The 22741-nt window shown below is 37.4% G+C and overlaps 3 protein-coding genes across 5 annotated transcripts; 2 read left to right on the top strand and 1 right to left on the bottom strand.

The window, feature by feature from the left end:
* Positions 1-3211: 3211 nt before the first annotated feature.
* On the top strand, positions 3212-5942 carry LOC106309968 (scarecrow-like protein 13). 2 transcript variants are annotated; one of them, XM_013747151.1, is made up of 2 exons: positions 3212-3297; positions 4037-5942. In XM_013747151.1, exon 2 carries the CDS (start codon positions 4128-4130, stop codon positions 5718-5720), a length of 1593 nt encoding a protein of 530 aa, XP_013602605.1. In that variant the 5' UTR covers positions 3212-3297; positions 4037-4127; the 3' UTR covers positions 5721-5942. The 2 variants fall into 2 exon arrangements, with proteins under 2 accessions (XP_013602605.1, XP_013602599.1); XM_013747145.1 differs by having other exon boundaries at positions 4041-5942.
* Positions 5943-7205: 1263 nt separating this feature from the next.
* On the top strand, positions 7206-9972 carry LOC106345135 (microtubule-associated protein 70-5). 2 transcript variants are annotated; one of them, XM_013784392.1, is made up of 11 exons: positions 7206-7389; positions 7474-7559; positions 7729-7794; positions 7876-8055; positions 8144-8314; positions 8387-8542; positions 8619-8765; positions 8856-8927; positions 9001-9435; positions 9522-9673; positions 9764-9972. In XM_013784392.1, exons 1-11 carry the CDS (start codon positions 7329-7331, stop codon positions 9783-9785), a joined length of 1548 nt encoding a protein of 515 aa, XP_013639846.1. In that variant the 5' UTR covers positions 7206-7328; the 3' UTR covers positions 9786-9972. The 2 variants fall into 2 exon arrangements, with proteins under 2 accessions (XP_013639846.1, XP_013639851.1); XM_013784397.1 differs by having other exon boundaries at positions 7885-8055.
* A 126-nt stretch (positions 9973-10098) lies between these two features.
* Positions 10099-10744, bottom strand: LOC106292171. The gene is made up of 2 exons (XM_013727793.1): positions 10533-10744; positions 10099-10452 (listed from the first exon to the last, which is right to left on the bottom strand). Exons 1-2 carry the CDS (start codon positions 10720-10722, stop codon positions 10169-10171), a joined length of 474 nt encoding a protein of 157 aa, XP_013583247.1. The 5' UTR covers positions 10723-10744; the 3' UTR covers positions 10099-10168.
* Positions 10745-22741: the final 11997 nt, after the last annotated feature.

A 22741-nucleotide genomic window follows, 5' to 3' on the forward strand; every position in this document is an offset into this window, starting at 1 on the left:
CTGCGACTTCCATGCCGGAGATTTTGTAGTCTATTATAAATTGTGCGCTCATAGTTGTGCGGCAAAAAGGTTTGACGCAAGTGTTTTGTGAGCTTTTCCCAGGTCTAAATTGGAGCCTTTCCGGTGCGTGAACGGGTTGTTTTAAGCTGTTTCCACCAAGTCGCCGCATGACTGCGATATCTCATGGCAACGAGAAAAACTTGTCGTTCGGGAGGGACTTGCTTAAAGTCCAAGATCTCTTCAACGGCAACCATCCAATCAATGAGATCATCTCCTTTTAAGCCGCCATGAAACTCGGGGATGTCGACTTTGAAACCGTTCTCCCACCGATTATCGAAGTTTCTTCGGTGTTGCAAATCGTCTCGATAGACTTGCCGATGACGGTCATCTTCTTCTTCTTCCTCATTCGCGTGTATGTCCAGGTCGCGTACGTTACCAAGTTGGTCGTGGCGTTGCAGCCGTTGTTGGTGTTGGTGAAGAGGCTGTTGCTGCGAAGAAAGTTGACGTTGGCGTTGCTGGTGAAGCGGTAGAAGTTGTTGTTGAGGAACAATACCCGGTTGCTGGTTTTGAGGTTCCAGTCGGTTGAGTAATGTTGTGTTGATAGTATCCAAACGAGTCGCCAACGATTCGCCCAATTGTTGAATTGAGGTCTGCATCGACGTCTGAATGGTGGTGGCGAGAGCCGTTTGCATCTCGATAATTAGTGCTCGTAAATCACTCATATCTTGAGATGTTCCTTCTGTCGTTTTCTTAGTCATTGAGAACGATAGATGAAATCCTGAAACATACTGATTCTGATACCAACCGATAGAGAGGCGGAAGCTATTAACGTCAGGTTGAAGAATTAGAACCTTAAATCGATAACTTGTGTTTGAAGGTAACTGTAATAGAGGGCGTGAATACTCTTCACCGTGCTCGAAAGCTCTTTAAAACCAAACTCAATAACTTTATTAATCAAATAGTAACCTACCAGAGGTTGAGTACCTCGTTTATATAAAGGTCAAAAGGTCACGATTCTTAGGGGATTACGTGATTTCCTGTTCTTAAGATAAAAGCACTTTAGATAAAAATAAGTAAATTTAGCATAAAGATAGAAAAGGAAAATCCTAATTGGAAAGAGAGTTGTGATCGGAACGATCACAGGTTGCGCTGCATCAGCAACATTACAGCCTATGCATACATTTTTACGAAGATTTCATTTATGATTTTTTTTTTGTGTCATCGATTTCATTTTACGGTTCTTTCCACTTTTCTAACAACAAATCTGGGAAATTTATGACAGATTGGAACTTAAGTAGCTCGAACTGTGTACGGGTGCTAATTAGTAACTATTCATATGGAGAAGTATCTAGAGTCGCAAATTTGAAAATCTGCTGTAAAAATGTGAAAATCACTATTTTACATGTTTTTTTTTTGTCTCTGACCCGAAAAAGAACTACTGCATATATAGGTTTTGAATTCTTTAGAACATTTTCAATGATATTCTATTTTTCGTTCGAATTTAGAATAAACTCTATTATATAATTTTCTTAAAAAAATTGAGTGAACCATTGAAAATGATCTTAATTAATAATACCAAACACAAAAACATTTTATCGATTGTCAACAACTTTCATTAGAGATAATTTGTATCAATCAGAGCATACCAAGCGAGCACATATTTGTTTTCATTGACGGTATTGACAACTTAAGGCAGCATACTATATAAAAGTGACCAATTAGTCTTCAACACAAATTGTGATTAAAAAACAAAAAAAAAGTCTTCAATGCAAATTTCAAAGGTCGATCAAGAAAAATAGTTTTTTTTTCAATTTTGGTTTTACTATATACAAACAAAAGCATAAAAATAAATTAAAAGTACGACTTCGGTACCTTATATTATATTTATATTCTTACACGCTCATGGCTATGTATATAGTTTTTTTCTTCTCATATGTCACATTTGTTTTGGTATGCTGTATCCAGAAGCTTGATATAATCCCATTTTCATTAGTTTATAATAGTAGCGTGTTTGTTTGGAGCACTATGTAGTTTTATGTTATCAAAGACGAAAGATATCCCTATATAACTTCATAGAATTTAGTGTAAAACTCGATTTTCTTGTAAAAATAAGATGTTCATAAATGACTCTAATTTGAGCCAAAAATGTCAATCAATTAAATTTTAGACAAATTAAATGGTAACAGTATAATTAAAAACAGTAAAGAATTATTTTACAAATTTTGATTGAAATGGTATTCTCAGTCTCTAAGATTATAATGCTATTAATTATTAAATACAAGACGCTTTCAATTAAAAATAATATGACCAAATCACATACTGCTTTATTCATAAATGTAAATCCGAAAAGAACACGACATATATCAAACAATAACTTAAATTAGTAAGATGATAATCGATCTCTAACCTCTACAATTTGAATAATTTGATCTCTTGTGTTTTCTCAAGAGAAATTTTGGTAAATCTTTCTATAAGTCTACTAAATGGTCGTGAGGTGGTTGATTGAGAGAGTTTGTTATCTTTAATATCAGCAAGTAAGAAGAACAAAACAGAGTCATTCCTGATCTAATATGTATGGGCAGCAAAGTCTTATATGATATGGCGAGAAAGGAATGCAAGACGACATGAGGAGACTCCAAGAACACCGACAAATTTGATTAAAAAACTCACATTCAAGTGAAGAATCAAATTCTCTTTGAGATCCACTAAAAACCGGGACTATGCAGAAAGTATACAGCTCTGGTTAGCTACAAGAAAATAAACAAGTATGGGAAGTTTTTTTTAAATTCTGAATCACGTTAAACAACTTTGTTGTTGTTGTACAAACCAATTTTCTAAGAAAATTATTTAACATCCATTCACAAAAAAGCATGTCATACGAACAAAGTAACATTATATTCTTAACGCAACATTTTTTCATGCTACCATCTATAGTAGTTCTATAATTTCATTAAACATTATTTAAGTGTATTAAACACCTAAGAAATAAAACTTCACCTCATTAAAGTCAGTATTTTTGGGCTATTTATGAAAACTATAGGAGAAAAAAAAGAAGTAATCATGGGAAGCGTAATTAATGAAGAAACAGTAGCTTAGCTACAACTGCCGTCCAAAAAGTCAAAGGTCATAGTGGCATCTTAAGTAAATAAATGGAACAAAATGGGCATTTAATAGGTCCATGACAATTTATATCCTCTTCTTCCTCAACAAGCTTTAATTCTCGAGTCTTCAAGCAAACCTCTTCTTCTCTCTGTCCCCTTCCAACAACAAAATCCCTTCAGTCTATCTCTCCTTAAGGTTAGCTTCCCTGATGATCTATGCACACTGTTTTCTCTTTTGTTTCTCATCTCATACTATTCAGCTCCATTTGTTTCTGTATTGTTCAAAATTGCTCCTTTTTTTTTTTTTTTTTTGTTATTTTAGGCGTTTTGATCATAGGGTTTTTTGAATCGTAGCTTTTACTTGCTTGTTGATTGTTCGTTCGGTTTGAAGGATGTGACTCGTTTGATTTTGGGGATTATTAATACGCAGTAGCCAAAATCATGTGTTGATTCTAAAGTACCAAACTTTAAACTGATTGATGTAAAAAATCATGACTTGAAACCTTAATTTGATTCTTTTCAATCCAATAGTTGAACCCCTGATTTAGGGTTTGACTTCAACCTTGAAACAGATTTGGTTTTTTTCTGTAGAGAGAGAAAGAGAGTGGGAAGCTTCTGTTTTTGGTAATATGAATCTTATGGCAGTAACAAGAGAACCCATCTTTGTTTCCTGAAAGATGCTAGATCTGTTTTTCTTTTTCTTCTGATGACCCCTAGGCTCCCTATGATTTGATTGTGACTTGTGACTTGTGAGCAGACTCCAAAGGGGATTTGAGTACCCTTTTTTGTCGCATACGTTTGAGTTTGTTTGGAGATGACGCGTTTTTGGAACTAGACTTTATTTTTTTCACTTCAATCACAAACTAAAGTTTCTGTCTTTAGTTGCTTTACTCTGTTAGTAGCTCACTTGTCCACTTCCCTTCCTTTATATGAAGACAGGTTCGGTTCAAACAAAAGAGAGAAGGACATTAAGATAAAAAGACAATCGATCAGAGACGGTGCGTGTTGCTGAGTTATTTTTTCCAAATGCAAACGTCTCAGAAACATCACAGTGCGGCTGGACTGCACATGCTGTATCCTCAAGTCCACTGTTCACCTCAGTTCCAAGTCATAGACAACAAGAAAGGCTTCTCTGATACCCCATCCAAAGAAAGCTTCTTCACCCTCGAATCCTCCACTGCTTCTGGTCCTCTTCCTTCCTACGAGTCCCCTTCCGTGAGCATCACATCTGGCCGCAGTCCGTTTTCTCCTCAGGCCTCATGCATCTCCGACCTCCATCCTTCCCCTGAAAACATCTACGGCTCTCCCTTGAGTGGTGCGTCTTCTCACGTCTACGATGAAGCCCATGTCAAGAACAAGATCCGAGAGCTTGAGGTCTCGCTTCTGAGTGTTGATCCCAAAGTTGAAGAGTACTCAGGCTTCACCCCCGCTGGAAAGTCATGGAACTGGGATGAGCTCTTGGCGTTGACTCCACAGTTGGACTTGAAAGAGGTGCTGGTTGAGGCAGCTCGGGCTGTCTCTGAAGGGGACTTCGCTGCAGCGTGTGGTTTCATCGATGTCTTGGAACAGATGGTGTCGGTCTCAGGCACTCCGATCCAGCGGCTAGGTACTTACATGGCGGAAGGGCTTAGGGCGAGGCTTCAAGGTACAGGTGGCAATATCTACAGAGCCTTGAAATGCAATGAACCAACGGGGAGGGAGCTCATGTCTTACATGGGAGTTCTCTATGAGATCTGCCCTTACTGGAAATTCGCGTACAATGCTGCAAACGCTGCTATCTTGGAAGCAGTGGCTGGGGAGAAGAGAGTCCACATCATCGATTTCCAGATTGCTCAGGGATCACAGTACATGTTCCTCATCAATGAGCTTGCTAAACGCCCTGGTGGACCACCGTTGCTGCGTGTTACAGGTGTTGATGATTCACAGTCAAGGTATGCTCGTGGGGGAGGGCTCAGTTTAATAGGTGAGAAGCTTGCAGATATGGCGCAGTCACGCGGCGTACCGTTTGAGTTCCACGATGCGATCATGTCCGGGTGCAAGGTGCACCGGGAACATCTTGGTGTGGAGCCTGGCTTTGCCGTCGTTGTGAACTTCCCTTACGTGTTGCACCACATGCCTGACGAGAGCGTGAGCGTTGAGAATCACAGAGACAGGCTGCTTCATCTGATCAAGAGCCTCGGACCGAAACTCGTGACGCTAGTGGAGCAAGAATCCAACACCAACACTTCTCCCTTTTTGTCAAGGTTTGTGGAGACGCTTGATTACTACACAGCGATGTTCGAGTCAATAGATGCGGCGAGGCCAAGGGATGATAAGCAGAGGATCAGCGCGGAGCAACACTGCGTGGCGAGGGATATAGTGAACATGATAGCGTGCGAGGAGGCGGAGAGAGTTGAGAGACACGAGGTGCTAGGGAAGTGGAGGGTGAGGATGATGATGGCCGGGTTCATGGGCTGGCCTGTCAGCTCATCCGCAGCGTTTGCAGCGAGTGAGATGCTTAAAGGTTATGACAAAAACTACAAGCTAGGGGAAAGTGAAGGAGCGCTCTATCTCTTCTGGAAGAGGAGACCCATGGCTACATGTTCCGCTTGGAAACCAAACCCAAACCAGATTGTGTAAGGACATGGTGGTGAACTGACAGTGGATGAAGAACAAGAGCACAACACACACATCTGTCGCATGTAAAGTTTTGAGGATGTGCAATGTTGTTTATAAGTTGTAACAAAAACTATGCAAATCAACTAGTTATATATATATTTGTATACAAAGTAAGCCTGGTTGTTGTGGGATTGGGTGTTAGTAATGATATATAACCAAAGCACCAAAGCTTTAATTTAACCATTGTTCTATAATCTTCTGGAATACCAGATAGAGTTTAGTGGCGGCTGAACCAAAAGGTTATGAAGTTAAAAAAATTTAAGACCAAATCTACAAGGTCAGATTATGTTCTGTGTGATAAGCCTCTAAAAGGATTTCACCAACCCACAAAACCAATGGGTGAACAAAGTACAGGTCATCACCTCCATTTACTTTTACAAGGTTCAAGCTTCCTTTATTGCTTTTAGTTCTCCATATAATATAATAATAACAAATACTTTTTTTTTTTTTTTTAATGATCTTATCATTGAATCATCTAATAAGTTAGTAGCAAAACCATAAGACTTGGAAGCAAAGAAGAGAGAGTCTCATTTAGTTGAAAACTTATTTTAATTCAAAGAGAGATATTGAGTGACTTCCACTAATACAAAGAAACATTGGTTTGTGCAATGTTTTGCGGTTAAGCTATTAATTGCTGAGGCAACACCTTTTCACCCTATTGCTTTCAGTCTTCCAAGTTTCAGCCTTTCTCACTCTTTCTAGCAATCAAACTACATACTCTCTTGGATAATATATAGTTTTCATTCAAAACTTATCATAATTGTTATCTGTTGTTACCTACATTCATAGCCTTATCAATACTAATAAAGACAAAAGGATACAAGAGAATATAATTTTTAGTTTATATATAAAAAAAAGAGAGTTTTCACCTAATGAAATACTTCAATCATTTGAATTATCTTTATCCTTATGATTAGTGTCTTTATATCTGTCAATATGCTGCCTCTCCTTCCAACTCCTTTTGGCTTATTCTCTGCTTCTCTGCTTTAGACATTTATCTTTATTTATAATTTCCATTTGAGGTAGAACCATATCCCTTTTTCAAATTTTATTAATAAAATAAAATACATTGGTAAACGTTTGAACATGAAAAATATGCACTAGCCGGTAATTATGATGATGGGCCAAAATCTAATTTGAAAACTCTATGTGACTGAGAGAGTCAAATGAAAGTAATAATTTGAAAAAGAAAAAAAGTCAACAACTTGAAAGCATTTTAGAATTGAAGATAAAGAGGAAGATAATGAGTATGATGAATGTGAAATGAAATGGGTAGTGAAAGAGAAAGAAGAAGAGGGAAGGGTTGGTTACTGTCAATGTTGTGTTAATGTCAATGGCTTGAAATGGCGACGGTTGCTTGAGAATGAGGGAAAAAAAAAAGAAGTTTAGTAAGTTTAAAACTCTCTCTCTCTTCTTAAATGTCAATTCCTTTAAGGAATGGTCTATCTCTCTCCAAAAGCGTGTGTGTAACGCCTCCATTATCTCCTCTATATCATTCTTTGAACTGCTTAGACCAAAACTCATATCTATTATACTGCAACAAAGGAGGAGGAGTCTTTGAGAGTAAACATGACCGCAGGAGAAAACCCTTTTGCATCAAACACCTCTTCTCTTCAAAACCAGCTTAGAGGTTCTTTCTTTTCGTCTTATCCATCAATCCTTCTGAGTAGCTGCTTCATATTGAGGGGTGTGCTGCTTTCTTTTCTCTTTGCAGAAAAGGACAAGGAGCTATTGGCAGCTAAGGCTGAAATTGAGGCTTTGAGAACAAATGAAGAGCTCAAGAACAGAGAATTTGGGGAGGTATGTAAGTTAGCATAAACATGATAATTCCCATTTGTAAGTTTGTGATGATCTCTTCCACTATGTCTTACCTACAAGTTTTCTTGATCAATGTTATGTTTTCCATATTTAAAAACACTTATAACGAGTTTCTTGAGCTCTGCTGATGCTACTTGGTTGCGTGTTTCAGCTCAGGGAAAACGTTAGGAAGTTGGAGGAGAGACTTGGAGTCTCTAAGAATCTTGTTGAACATAAGGTGCGTTTACACTCAAAGACTTGTCATCTTTTGACTGATGGAATGACTAGAAGAATAAGTTAAGATTGTGACATGATTGAGGAAGAGCAGGAGGTAGAGATGAAGAAGCTAGAAGAGGAGAAGGAAGATGCATTAGCAGCACAGGACGCCGCAGAGGAAGCACTGAGGAGGGTTTACACGCACCAACAGGAAGATGATCCTCTACCCCTCGAATCAGTTATTGCTCCTTTTGAAGCTCAGATCAAGTTTCAAAAGCATCAGGTCTTGATTTCAAACTTGTTACCATCTCTCTTCTTGTGTGTGTTACAAAAATCATGTCTTGACTATAGCTTCTTTTGTCTGTTCACAGATCTTTGCGCTTCAAGAAGACAAGAAAGCGTTGGAACGGCTGACAAAATCAAAAGAATCAGCGCTTCTTGAAGCAGAGAGAATCTTGAAAAGTGCACTTGAACGTGCTTTGATTGTTGAGGAGGTTCAAAACCACAACTTTGAACTTCGACGACAGATTGAGATCTGCCAGGTAATACAAATATAGCATTCAGAGAAACATTTAAACCTGTGGCTATATATAAAAGCAAAAAAAACTTTGCAGGAAGAGTACAAGTTTCTTGAGAAAATAAACCGGCAGAAAGTGTTGGAGATTGAGAAGCTGTCTCAAACCATTGGAGAGTTAGAGGAAGCAATCTTGGCAGGAGGAACAGCTGCAAATGCAGTTCGAGACTATCGTCGCCAAATATCTCAGCTCAATGCAAGTGTTCTTTTATTTACATTCTCACATTTGTTTTCAAGAAACTCACAAGATTGTTTTCAACATCAACCAACAGGAAGAGAAGAGAACCTTGGAGAGAGAGCTAGCCAGAGTCAAAGTATCAGCAAGTAGAGTGGCTCTTGCCTTTGCTAACGAGTGGAAAGATGAGAATGATAGAGTAATGCCCGTAAAGCAATGGCTTGAAGAGAGAAGGCTTCTCCATGTAATTTACTGCTTTTTAATTTGCACAAACAATTACAAATTGATGAAAAACTGAGTTTTTTTCTGTTGAAATTTGTGTCTGTGTGTGCAGGGAGAAATGCAGAAACTGAAAGATAAACTGGCTGTTTCAGAGAGAACAGCTAAGGCTGAATCACAGCTAAAGGTGGATGAGTATATTATTAGTCTTGTGGTGCAAGTAAGTGTAGTTTCTAATGCTTCTAAGTGATCTAATACAGGAGAGGTTGAAGCTGAGGCTGAAAACCATAGAAGATGGCTTGAAGTGTCTAAACATGTTATCGGTCTCTCCAACAACTACAAAAGCTGAAAAGTCTGGCAAGATTTTAGGATTCTTGACTAGTGGTGGTGGTGGATCAAAGAAACGATCTACTTCTCAGCCAAGAGGCTCACTTACTGGTAGAATCCATGCTTTAAATCAGCCGATCAACAGAGGTGAAGAAAGAGATGGAAAAGAGAACTCAAAGGTTACATCAAACGGAGTAACTAATGTGGATGAAGAAGAAGAAGAACAACAAAGGAAAGCTGAGGAAGATGGAAATGAAGATATGGTTTCAGGGTTCTTGTATGACAGGCTTCAGAAGGAAGTAATTTCTCTAAGGAAAATCTGTGAGAGTAAAGAGGGTACTATAAATGCCAAAAATGAGGAAATCAAGGTACACTGCACCTTCTTGTGCTTGTATCATCTCTTTGACAATATGAAACCTTACTTAATTGGAAGTTAATATGCATATGTACACAGATGTTGTTGAAGAAGGTGCATGCTCTAACAAAAGCAATTGAAGTGGAGACAAAGAAGGCAAAGAGGGAAGCTGCGGCGAGAGAAAAGGAGAACGCATTGGCGATCTTGAATGAAGAGTCAAAACGATGCAGAAAGGCAAACTTACGGAGAAGGTTTGTATCAGTGTCTTTTGAGAAATAGAAACAGTTAAAACATCGAGACAAAGTTTATATTTATGTGTGCTATGATGATATGTTGTGCAGCCGTGTACACAAGCCATGTTGAATATCATGTCCAGTAGAGGAACAAGATGCTTCTGGGAAGGAAGATATCAAAAGAATATGGTCTTAACTTCGGTGTACATACTATAAGAAAATGAAACTGAAGCTTCAATTAAAGAAGAGATGTGTGTGTTTGTTATCTCGTTTGGATTGTAAATTATGTTTTTAAGATACTGAAGCAATACTACTTATCTCTCTTCTCCTATCACCTTGTTGAGTGATTAGCAATTATCATGACAATCTAAAAGTAAATCATAGTCTTCCCAATACAAGCAAAAAGATTTGAGAATGAAGTAAACATTATATACAAAAATAGACTAAGTTCTCTTTCTCTCAATAAGAGAGAAGGAACCATATAGAAAAATATCAAACATCAATCTAAAATCTCTATTTACATGGACCTCTGTGTAAGGTAATGTTGCCTGCTGTGTAGACTCGCAAACCGTTGGATGAGGAAACGAGTTTAATGCCTCTTTGAGTCTTGGTGGGAGAGCATTGATATGGTTTAGGAACAGAGAGTGGTTTGATGGAACAAGCCTTTTCTAGGTCATGAATTGCATGGAGATGAGAAGGAAGATCAATGGTGAATTGTCCCAACGCATTTGTGACAGCTTTGATCCATTTAGATCTCTTCCTATATCCAGTGTGGCACTTGATGCCAACTGTAGCACCTATATGTATAAGAAGTGAGAAGAGACTAACACCATGACATGGACTAATCTACTCATTGCTACTTGTTTACAATACTTACCAGGAATAGGTGAGGAGGAAGAAGAGAGAAGAGATGCAGTGACAAGGACGGAGGAGAGTTTGTCTTCGCCGTAGCCAGCCATCTCCACCATCTCCTTTCTGCTCCATCTCATTATATCCCCAGCTGCTTCACCCAAAGCCAACATGAATACCAAAGTCAAGCTGCTACATAATAAGAACCTCATCTCCATTTTTCAAAACTTTATAATATGCAAACAACTAGGATTAAAGGATATGTAAATGGAACAAGCAAGCATGTGTGTGTATATATATATATATATATATAGACCCACAAAGATGATGGATTGGTTTGTATTAAAATTTTAAGGATATGATGCCCTTAAGTTATTTTTTTATATAAATTAGAAAGGCTAAAACATCTTCCTTCATTTGACATTTATCTTCTCTGGTCAATTTGGCAGACTTTTTAATATATATCTCTTTATTTTGTTTGTCTAATCTTTGTTTCTTTCTAGATTTTCTTAATAATATGTTTGATCAATGTTTGATCAATATGGTTATGCGACGTTTCTTCTTTTAAGTTTGGAGGGATGGTCAAACCTGCCCCAACTGTTTTTCTTTTCTTCCAGACATTTGTAGCTTTTGAACAAAGACATTATCAATTTATTTTCTTCGTTTTTTTTGGAGGGATTTTGGTGGGTTGGTTATCAGTTAAATACAAAAAGTGTATCTGGATGATGTATCAAGATTATATACTTGTTATTTAACATTTTAATTGAATATGCATTAACTAGAAACAAAATAATCAGTTTTCTCATTTAAACATTACTTTTTGGATAAGAACCTGTTTTACAAATAAAAATTAAAGTAACAATATATATTTACCTATTTATTTTTAAAAATGTTATCTTATTTTGAAAATATAAATTTAATATTTTTGTTGATGTATCAATGTAATATTTAAAGTTTCTTTGTTTGTTCTTCCTCTTCGCTACAGTTAAATTTATTTTAAAAAGAGAGAAGAATCAACAGTTGTTGGTAAAATCCTTTAGCAAAAGAAAAAAAATCGTTGGTAAAATAATATAAAACAAAAACATTTCATATCAATACATAAAAAGAAATATTTAATAGTTTTAAAGATAAAATGTTAAGTTTTTTTTGGTTGATTTTTGGTTACAATATGTTGAAATATTTTGAAATTAGGTGCTTCGTAGGCAAATATGATTTATCTTACAAATACCTGTTAGTATACGCGTGAAAATATTGGTAAAGTGGGTTACTTTCGAATTTTCAATTTGTGTTTTGGGTCAGACGAAGTTTTTATTAGCCGAGTGGGTCAGTACACTTTTTGACCCTATGCAAGTCTTCTAGAAAAGACATAACACTCTTGATCAAGTAACGTATTCACCGAATTGTCATTGTCTCCTTTGAATTGTTTTCACACGTGAGAATTTATTGATCAATACAAAGTCTTCTTCCCCGTTATTGTTTCTCTTTCTTCTCCAATTTTCTCCAGAAACTTGTCTACATGAGAATATATTTATTCTGAGAACAATAATAAAATGAGTTTAGAAATTGCCAAATACAAAGAAGAATCAAGAAAAATTAAAAGAGTATTAACTTTCGTCGGAATCTAGACGTGATGACACGTTAGTTCAAAGAATGGAACAAGACTACAAGTTAGCTTTGCATTACCGATCCCCTCCGCCGCATCTCTTCCATATGTCGAACACTTTTTGGAGCTCTCAGATCTCATCCACAACGACGGTGGTCATCAAGTCGTTACATCTCCTGATCAGTGCCTCCGAGACCCAAGCTTATCTCCGCCGCATCTCTTTGTTTTCTCGATTTCAGATATTGATGTCCGTTTTCATGCTCCCAGATCTCCTAGACAACCTCCGGTAGCCTCGTTGAAGCTCCACTCGTCGCCTTGATCTTTACTCCGGTGTACCGTGAACCTCATCATCTCCAAACTCAGATCCGTGTCAAGTTTTCATTCTTTCAGTATAGGTCCCTTCACTTTATATTATTTTTAGTGTGTCCCTAAAAGTTTTACTTTGCAAAGTTGCTTTTTAAGTTAGCTTCAAATTTTTAATCGTGCAATTCAACCCTGTTATATACAAATATTTATGCAAATGCAATATCTTTATATCTTTATATATAAAAGAAGCATTGTATCCTTCTTGAGGCTGCCAGCTCGGATGCCAGGTCGGAAATAGGAGCTCTACCGCGTTGACACGTCGGATCCGCACCATTTCACTAAAGCTTTGTTCTGTCCGAACGGGCTTCACGTGGGCTTCGTGTTGCGCTTAGTCTGCGGCCCATCGACCACAAGCTTCTACGGAAACCCTAATCAGTTGTGATGCGAACCCCTTTGTGTTCTTCGTTTCTCTTTGATCGCGCAGTGACGATCCAGTTATCTAAGCAGCACACTACTTGGTCATCCTATCAATCGGTTGCGATTGCATTTGGTATATATATGCACCTCACGGAACCCTCAAACAATCTAATCCTTCCACAATCTTCTTTTATCTTCTTTCTCTGTTAGAAGCGATTGTTTCTAAGAGACATCTTAATTGACATTTCATCCTAGATTCTTATTAATGGCAGTCTGTAAGTTAAATTTCTCTTTTTGTTCTTTCTGTGCACATGTAATTTACATTTGCTCAATTTTTTTTGCATCTATGCTTGACGTTTGAAAATCTGAATCCGATTTCAAAGTCATGGATCTGGAAATTAATGATGCGCTGGCGATGGAAATTTGTCATGATACCAGCATAAATTCACGGGACGGTTGGCGTTCCTCTCCGGCGTGTAAGTTTACGGAAACATAACACTTTTTCATTCTTTATGAATCTCCAAGAAATAAAGGAATCTTTGTGATATACAATTGTGATTGATCTTTAACAGGCTAAGTTGTTTACATTCAGATAGAATCGTTCATCGTTATATGAAAAAGATACATGCTTTTGGATTAACAGAGCAATCTATGGCTTGCTAATTTTGGAGTGGCTAGGATTGGAGCTCAGAATCCAAATGACATGACTGAAGAAACTGGTACTCTTGGATACGTGGCTCCAAAGGTAACAAAGGAACATAACCCTTACGTTAAGGATTGGTTAGGGTTAACTTTCTATCTCCCTCATTGTGAGTGTAGTATTGATACATGTTATTTGGGGACTAAACTGGTTTATGGTTTCGTTGGTTTAATAGAAAAACTTAAACGCAGTACTAAACCCATTTGTTATTCAGTTTTAGTTTCCACTCATATTGATGCAGCGTTGGTTTCCACTCAGATCATATACTCATCCCTTTTGGCTGTTTATAGAATTTGTTTTGTTTATGGCAGTGAGAACGTCTCAGCCGAGAAGATCAAGAGCTGATGCAGAAGCTTCCTGATTCCAGGAAATCAAACGCCGTTGAACAACATAAAATCTGTTTCACCCAATTCAAAACTGAGAAATTTGCGAGTTATTAAATTTAATATTTTTTATCTTCACTTCACCTTCTCTGAAATTGTCTGTTTAGCTCTCCTTCTTTTACAGGATTCATTTGGTAAGAAGCTGATGGATAGGATCCGGCCAACCCAACCCCGGTTCCTGCACAGTACTCTTCGTCCGCCTCTACCACGGTGTCTCAACCCAACTCCGGTTCCTGCCATGTTGATGCAGATCCACAGCGACACTATAGGTGTTGCCAAATCTGCACTTTAATCCTCCTAAGTTCAATTTCATGCCGCAAATTTAGAGACACGGTGTGTCCTTCTTTTTCTCTCTGTTCATATACACTTGGATATGTAATATAAGAAATTAAAAATGCTTCTCTTTTGTTGTTCTATGTGACCAGAAAAGACAGAACTCTGAACAAGTAGAAGAACAAGATCCACTTATTAGTTGTTGTTCTTCTTTGATGTAGTTGAACACAGTTGTATGTTGGAAATGACTTTGATCGGCCAGTTTTGTAAAGAGTATTCACTAATTAGCTGACGCCTTGGATTTTGCTCTTATTCACTGCTTTTTAACCACTCTTCTGGTGAAAATTATATACACTGGTATACCTTCCTTCTTCTTCAATCCATTTGTTTGATTCAGTTAATCTTCTTTTATTTCTTAGTCTTCTTCTTTTAACTGTGTAGCTAAGGAAGAGTTTGAGAATCTATGTTTAATTCTTGGTATTGAGCTTGATGCTGTGGTAAGTCCAGCGTATCTTTTTTTTCTCCCCTGATTAGCATCTGTGTTTTGCAATGACTACTAGACAACTGAGAAAGCAATCATCAGGAAAGAAAAGCATATAGAAGAAGAAGAAGCTGATGATGACGAAGAAGTCATCTACAAATAATATATCAATATGGCTGTGTAGTGTATATACACTGGTATATATTTATATATGATATTTTTAAACAAATTTCGAGACTAATGTTTAGGTTAAATTTTAAAAGCAATAAAATCAGTCAAATGTATTGCTTTAAAAATTTAACCTAAACATTAGTCTCGAAAGCAATAAAATCAGTCAAATGTATTAATAATAGTGCAAAAGAAAAAAAAACGCTCCCTCCTCTCTCCTCGAAGAAGAAAACTCAGCCGGTGGTTTCTGCTCGACCGGCGTCCGTTGGCTCTCAAGCCACGGCGTTGAGCCTGTCCTTGTGTTCTGTTTCTTTGTTAGGTTCTAGGTCTCCTTGTTGTATGATGAAGCAACGGTCCACCGTTTGAGCTCCGGTTTGATGTTGGTGTTTGAGCCCTAGATCTGAAGAGGTGATGATGCAGCAGTGACTCTCTCGACCCTACCAGTGGCTTCCTATCCTGAGGGCTCAGATCTATCCGCCTCCGTTTAACCGCACGGTTCGGTTCGTGTAGGCGCGTGAAGCGCGTGAAACACTCGTCCTTGGTTCTTCGTCTGAATCGGGTCGTTGTGGGGGTGGTGGTAGCGAGTCTTGTGGATCTGGTCTCTGAAGGATGTGGGCTCTGTTCCGGCTTCTTATCCAGCAAGTAGATCTAGTTTTATTTTTAATTATGTGCGTGTCATGAAGTTTAGATATCTTTTGGCTGTTATCTCTCTTAGAAAATTAGTGGACCCTTTGGTAATTTTTAGTCATAAGCTTGTAGTGTTTTCGGGTTTTGATGATGGTGTGAACGCATTCTAGTTTGTAGCTGCCGGCCTTTTGTTGTGTGGTCGGTGGTCGCTGACGGGCTTGACCTCATTGATCTCCAGATCTGTTGAGATTGGAGTGTTCTTTGTAAGGCTTTTATTGAGGCGTAGTTTGGACGCAATGAAGTTGTGTCGCTGCCGTATCCGGAAGAGAATGTGGTGCTAGAGTGGATCTATCTTGCCGGGTTATAAAGTCTGGTTCGTTGGTTGGAGAGGTGTGCTCTCGGTGTTGTAGAGGTTGATGTTATCGTTTGGTTGGCCGAGGGTGACAACGATAAATCTCGTTCAGAAGTTATTGCAAGCTTATTGTACTATTATCACGGGGGGTTTGGAATTTTCTTATGTAGTAATGTCACCCCTGTGTGGGTTTGAGTCGCTCCAGTGTGGGTTCTAGTTGCTGCTTCCTATGGGCTATTGGTTCTGGGGCTATTTCGTTTGGTCGCCAGCTTTTGTATGAATATTGATATTTTGCGTATGAATGAATTTCAATTTGGGAAAAAAAATCAGTCAAATGTATTATAAACAATCTACAAAAATCATATTCGTGAAGTAATTAAATAAAAATAGAGAAAATCACAAGCTATACATTAGAAGCTAACAGTAATATTTTTTCAGAATATCCTAATATATGTTCATGTATTTAATTTGATAATTTCTTAAAATAAATATGGTTATTTTTAAGTAGTAACGATCAATATTAAACTATTATACAGATTAGCTAATTTAGAAAATAAAATTTTACATCGATTCACCTTTCCATTATGCAAAGCTGGATTTAGAAGAAAATATAAAATTATCAATGGATTAAAAAAAAGTTATAAGAGAGAGAAATTTCATGCAAGAAACAAAAGTTTAAAACAAAACAAGATCGAATTAAAAACGTGTCTAAACCATAAATTTTAGTTAGTGGGGGGGGCAGTAGCCAATAACGTCAGTTTTAAATTTTTATTCTGCTAAGATATTCAATATTTTTAAAAAAATTCCTACTTCATGTAGATCCGCCCATGGTTATTAATTCGAAAGCATACAACCTTACTCATACCACATCTAATTTTTCATCCAGTTGACCTCCGGTAATCATTTCCTCGCACAGATCATTTAGTAAAGCAAACAACACTAACATATATTAGGCCATGATTATCCCTAAATTGTTTTTTGGGTTTCTTAATTTATTTTTTCTTTGATTAAAAAAAAAGTTAAAAAGTAACCAATCGCGGGTCGCCACGTGTTAGTGGGACCTGCAAACAGTACCAGAAACAGCAAAACATCGATCCTTCTTTGGCTACTTCTGTGACCGATTTTATATGTTTGGTGGAGCCACCATCATTACTTTTTTAAGCATCTCCACGCTAGAAACTACGATGTTAATGCTCTTAGTTCCAAAGCAAATCTAACACACTACCAATAAGAGCTAAACCATATTTTCTCCATGCCCAAACATCTTAACAACCATAAACATTATTGTAATTTTTATTTTTCAAATCCTAACATAAAACACATGCAAAGAAAATATACAATAATATAAACATATACATTATACGTAAATCATATCCCGCCCGTAGGGCGGGCGATCCTAGTAATACATAAATGCACACATAAATAATTTAAATGAACATAATTAAGAGGCTTAAACTACTATAAATCATGAGGTATCAACCATGATTAGTTAAGCTCGTGCATTCGCCTAGTTGATCTTGGTTCATCTCTTTCGACCTAAGAACAAGAACATAATTGTTTTCATGCTTTTTAAATATTTAATAATAATATAAATATTTTATTAACTCTATGCTTTTAAAACATATTTATTTTCATGCTTTTTTAATATTTAATAATAATATAAATATTTTTTTAACTCTATGTCAATTTTTTTCTAAAATTATCACAATGATTGATTTTGATTGTGCTAAAAAAATTAATTTTAAAGATAGATGATTCATTCTGTTTTATGTGATATATATTTTAAAATATAGTTGGTTTGATATTATTGAAAAAAATATAACATAAACATATATATAATATTTTAATATTATTAAATTAGATATGATATAAAGTTAACTATGATATTATCTTTAGATTTTTAATTATTCTCAAGATAACTATAACGATACATATATATAATATTTTAATATTATTAAATTAAATATAATATATAATTAACTATGATTATTATCTTTAGATTTCAAAATTGTTGACATTTCTTAATAATATATAATATCAGTTGTTTTTTTTTTGAGAATTTAGGATGAATAAGACTAACCTATTGTTTACACTCACTACAAGAAAACACATGCTTAACGACGAAATTTAACGAGGAAAAACAATCCTCGTAAATTTGCGTCGAGTTTACGAGGAATTTACGTGTAAAACTAAAGTCATCGTTATTTCCTCGTAACGTAACGACAAAACTGTTTCGTCGTAAAGTGGATGTAACTTTACGAGTATTTTACGAGGAAAAACTATTTCCTCGTAAATACGACGTAAACTTTGCCTGGTATTTACGAGGAAATAGTTTACGTGTATTTATCGAGGAAAATTTTGAATCCACCAACTTTATAGGTGTTACACGTTTGTTTTGCCCACCTAATTAATTTTCGTCGTAAATTCATAGGAAAATTACAACTACCAGATTCGAATTTTCCTATAAATATGGATGTTTAAACATCATTTTAAACACACCAACAACAAAAAACGTGAAAGAAAAAAAAAATGGCTGGCTCCGGGAATATTTACGAGTTGCGGAAGTGGATGTATATGCATAGAGATGCTAACGGGAGAGTGACGAAAGAATACCTTGCGGGTCTGGAGACATTTATGCATCAAGCAGATTCAACACCGCTCGCCCAAGAAAGTGGTAAGATGTTCTGTCCTTGTCGGAAATGCAACAATTCGAAACTGGCAAACCGTGAAAATGTTTGGAAGCATTTAATAAATAGAGGTTTCACGGCAAATTACTATATCTGGTTTCAACATGGAGAAGGTTTTAATTATGATCAGAATGAAGCTAGTAGTAGTAATAGCAATTTTCAGGAAAAAGAACCGGTTGATCATCATTTGCATAATGAACATAGTTACCAGCAAGAGGAGATGGTAGATTATGATAGGGTTCATGATATGGTAGCTGATGCATTCGTAGCTCATGATGAAGATGAAGAACCTAATATAGATGCAAAAAAGTTTTACGAAATGTTAAACGCGGCGAATCAACCACTTTACAGTGGTTGTAGAGAAGGTCTCTCTAAATTGTCGTTAGCTGCTAGAATGATGAATATTAAAACTGATCACAATCTACATGAAAGTTGCATGAACGAATGGGCGGACTTGTTTAAAGAGTACTTGCCGGAAGACAATGTGTCTGCTGATTCTTATTATGAGATTCAGAAACTGGTTTATAGTCTTGGGTTGCCTTCGGAGATGATAGATGTTTGCATCGACAACTGCATGATCTATTGGGGAGATGATGAGAAGCTAGAAGAATGTCGATTCTGCAAGAAGCCACGATTCAAGCCGCAAGGACGAGGACGTAATAGGGTACCGTACCAAAGGATGTGGTACCTACCAATTACAGACAGATTGAAAAGATTGTATCAATCAGAGCACACTGCTGGAAAGATGAGATGGCATGCCGAGCATACTCAGACGGATGGTGAGATGACTCATCCATCAGATGCAAGAGCCTGGAAACATTTCAACAAAGTACATCCAGATTTCGCTAGCAATATCCGGAATGTGTATCTCGGATTATGCACAGATGGATTTAGTCCGTTCGGAATGTCAGGGAGACAATATTCATTGTGGCCAGTCTTTCTTACTCCATACAACCTGCCACCGGAGATGTGCATGCAACGGGAGTTACTATTCTTGACCATATTAATACCTGGTCCGAACCATCCAAAAAGGTCCCTGGATGTTTTCCTACAACCACTGATAAAAGAGTTGAAGGATTTGTGGTCAACAGGGGTGAGGACGTATGACTGTTCAACGAAGACGAATTTTACGATGCGAGCGATGCTTTTGTGGACCATAAGTGATTTCCCTGCCTATGGGATGTTGTCTGGATGGACTACACATGGGAGATTAGCTTGTCCATATTGTAATGGAACGACAGATGCGTTTCAACTGAAGAATGGTAGGAAGACAAGTTGGTTTGATTGTCACCGTCGATTTCTTCACATTGGCCATCCTTACCGAAGAAACAAGAATTTGTTTAGGCACAAAAGGGTTGTGAGAGACACTCCTCCTCCATATCTAACTGGAGAACAAATTGAAGCGCAAATCGACTACTACGGAGCTAACGAAACAGTTCGTTGGGGTGGTAATTGGCATGTCCCTCGTAATATGCCAGATTCTTACGGTGTTCATCACAACTGGCACAAGAAGAGTATATTTTGGGAGTTGCCATATTGGAAGGATCTTCTTCTGCGCCACAACCTCGATGTGATGCATATAGAGAAGAATTTCTTTGAGAACATCATGAATACAATATTGAATGTCCCAGGGAAGACAAAAGACAACATAAAATCGAGGTTGGACTTGCCGGATATTTGCTCAAGAAGCGAGTTACATATTAAAAGCAATGGACAAGTTCCCGTTCCGATATTCAGATTATCTTCAGAAAAAAAGTCGGTGTTGTTCAACTGGGTGGCATCAGAAGTGAAGTTCCCCGATGGGTATGTTTCGAATCTCTCTAGATGTGTTGAAAAGGGTCAAAAGTTCTCCGGGATGAAGAGTCATGATTGTCATGTATTTATGCAACGACTACTGCCCTTTGCATTTGCGGAGCTACTTCCAACAAACGTACATGAAGCACTTGCAGGTACGTAGTGTATTATATCACAATAATTTACAAAATAATATATGACTAACAATGTGTTTAATTTTTTTTCGAATATAAAAGGCATTGGAACATTTTTCAGGGATCTGAGCGCACACACTCTTAAAGAAGAAGTCGTGGAACAGCTTCAGGAGAACATTCCCATCTTATTGTGCAACTTGGAGAAGATATTTCCTCCCGGATTTTTTGACGTCATGGAGCATCTAGCTGTCCACCTCCCATATGAGGCATTGCTTCGTGCACCTGTACATTACGGATGGATGTATCAGTATGAGCGAGCCATGAAATATTTGAAGGGAAAAGCAAAGAACCTCGCCAAAGTTGAAGGTTCTATAATTGCTGGAAGTTTGACGGAAGAAGTTTCTCACTTCACATCGTACTACTTTGCGTCAAAAGTACGTACACGGAGAAGAGCTCCAAGAAGATATGATGATGGTGGTGTTGCGCCAACATATGCAGTTGCTGGTGTTCCAGACATCTTTAGCCAGATTGGGCGACTCGGTGGAAAGTCTAAAGAGGTTTGGTGGTCGAGTGAACAAGACGCTCATAGTGCACACACCTATATTCTACTCAATTGCGAAGATCCATTGATGCGTTATTTTGAAAGGTAACATATATTGACACTTCGAAACACATATAAGTATAATTAATTGTATAATTGCGAGAGATTCATTCCTATAAAATGTGATTTTACAGCCTATTTGTTTCTCAAGTCGAAGAAACATTTCCTGGTATATCCACAAGTGACGTAGACAAAAGGAAAGATCAACACTTCATTAAGTGGTTGCGGAATCAGGTATTAACTAAAAAAAATTTCATACATTATCTGTATTTCATTAACATTCTCTTTATTTTTGCAGGTTGATTATGACGACGACGATGCAGATTATCCTAAGTGGTTACACGAAGTAATTCAATCTCCACTTGTAAAGGTCACCACATCACAGATGTATTTCACACGAGACTATACTTTTCATACATATGACTATGGTAGACAGCGGGCGACCAGTAACTATGGAATATGTGTGAAAGGGGAAACAGATTTCTACGGGATCTTGACGGAGATTATTGAAGTCGAATTTCCAGGGATACTGAAGCTGAAATGCGTCCTCTTCAAATGTGAATGGTTCGACCCCGTCGTCAACAGAGGTGTTCGGTCTAACAAATTCGGTGTAGTTGATGTCAACGGTGGAAGAAGGTACAACAAATTCGAGCCTTTCATCTTAGCTTCACAAGCAGACCAAGTTAGCTTCCTTCCATACCCTCGGATGAGAGATTCAGGTATAAATTGGTTAGCAGTGATCAAAGTTACACCTCGAGGACGAATCATCAGTGGAGAAGAACCACCATTGCAAGAAGAACAGATAAATGAAGTCGAGGAACCTGAACAAGAAATTGATGACATCCTTCTCATTGATCCGCATAATCACGAGTACGAAGATCTTACCGATGATGCCACAGACGAAGCTGTTGAAGACGAGTTTAATGAAAATGATGATGTTTCTAGTGATGACGAGAATGTCGATGTATCCGATTGATGTATTTGTTTTATGAATAAGATGAGGGAGTTTGTTTTATGAATAAGATAATGTGAGGTTTGTTTTATGAATAAGGGAATGCTGGGAGTTTGTTTTATGAATAAGCAAATGTGGGAATTGTGGTTTGGAATAGAAATAAAGATGAGGTTTGGAATATATGAAGTAGAAAATAAGGAATATGGGGTTTGGGGGTTTCGGATTCTAGGGATTTAAACATAACACTCGTTAATTCCACAAACAAAAAATCGTCGTAAAGGACTCGTAGGTCAACGAGGAAATAACGACGAAATATAAAAAAAAAGAACGCGGGACTCGTTAATTCCACGTAGGACAAAATCGTCGTAAATACCAAGTACGATGAATTCGTCGTAAAAACCACGTAGGATGAAATCGTCGTAAATACCACGTAGGATGAATTCGTCGTAAAAACCACGTAGGATGAAATCGTCGTAAATACCACGTAGGATGAATTCGTCGTAAAAACCACGTAGGATGAAATCGTCGTAAATACCACGTAGGATGAATTCGTCGTAAAAACCACGTAGGATGAAATCGTCGTAAATACCACGTAGGATGAATTCGTCGTAAAAACCACGTAGGATGAAATCGTCGTAAATACCACGTAGGATGAATTCGTCGTAAAAACCACGTAGGATGAAATCGTCGTAAATACCACGTAGGATGAATTCGTCGTAAAAACCACGTAGGATGAAATCGTCGTAAATACCACGTAGG

Source organism: Brassica oleracea, chromosome C1, assembly GCF_000695525.1.
Source record: "Brassica oleracea var. oleracea cultivar TO1000 chromosome C1, BOL, whole genome shotgun sequence".
Lineage (NCBI taxonomy): Eukaryota > Viridiplantae > Streptophyta > Magnoliopsida > Brassicales > Brassicaceae > Brassica > Brassica oleracea.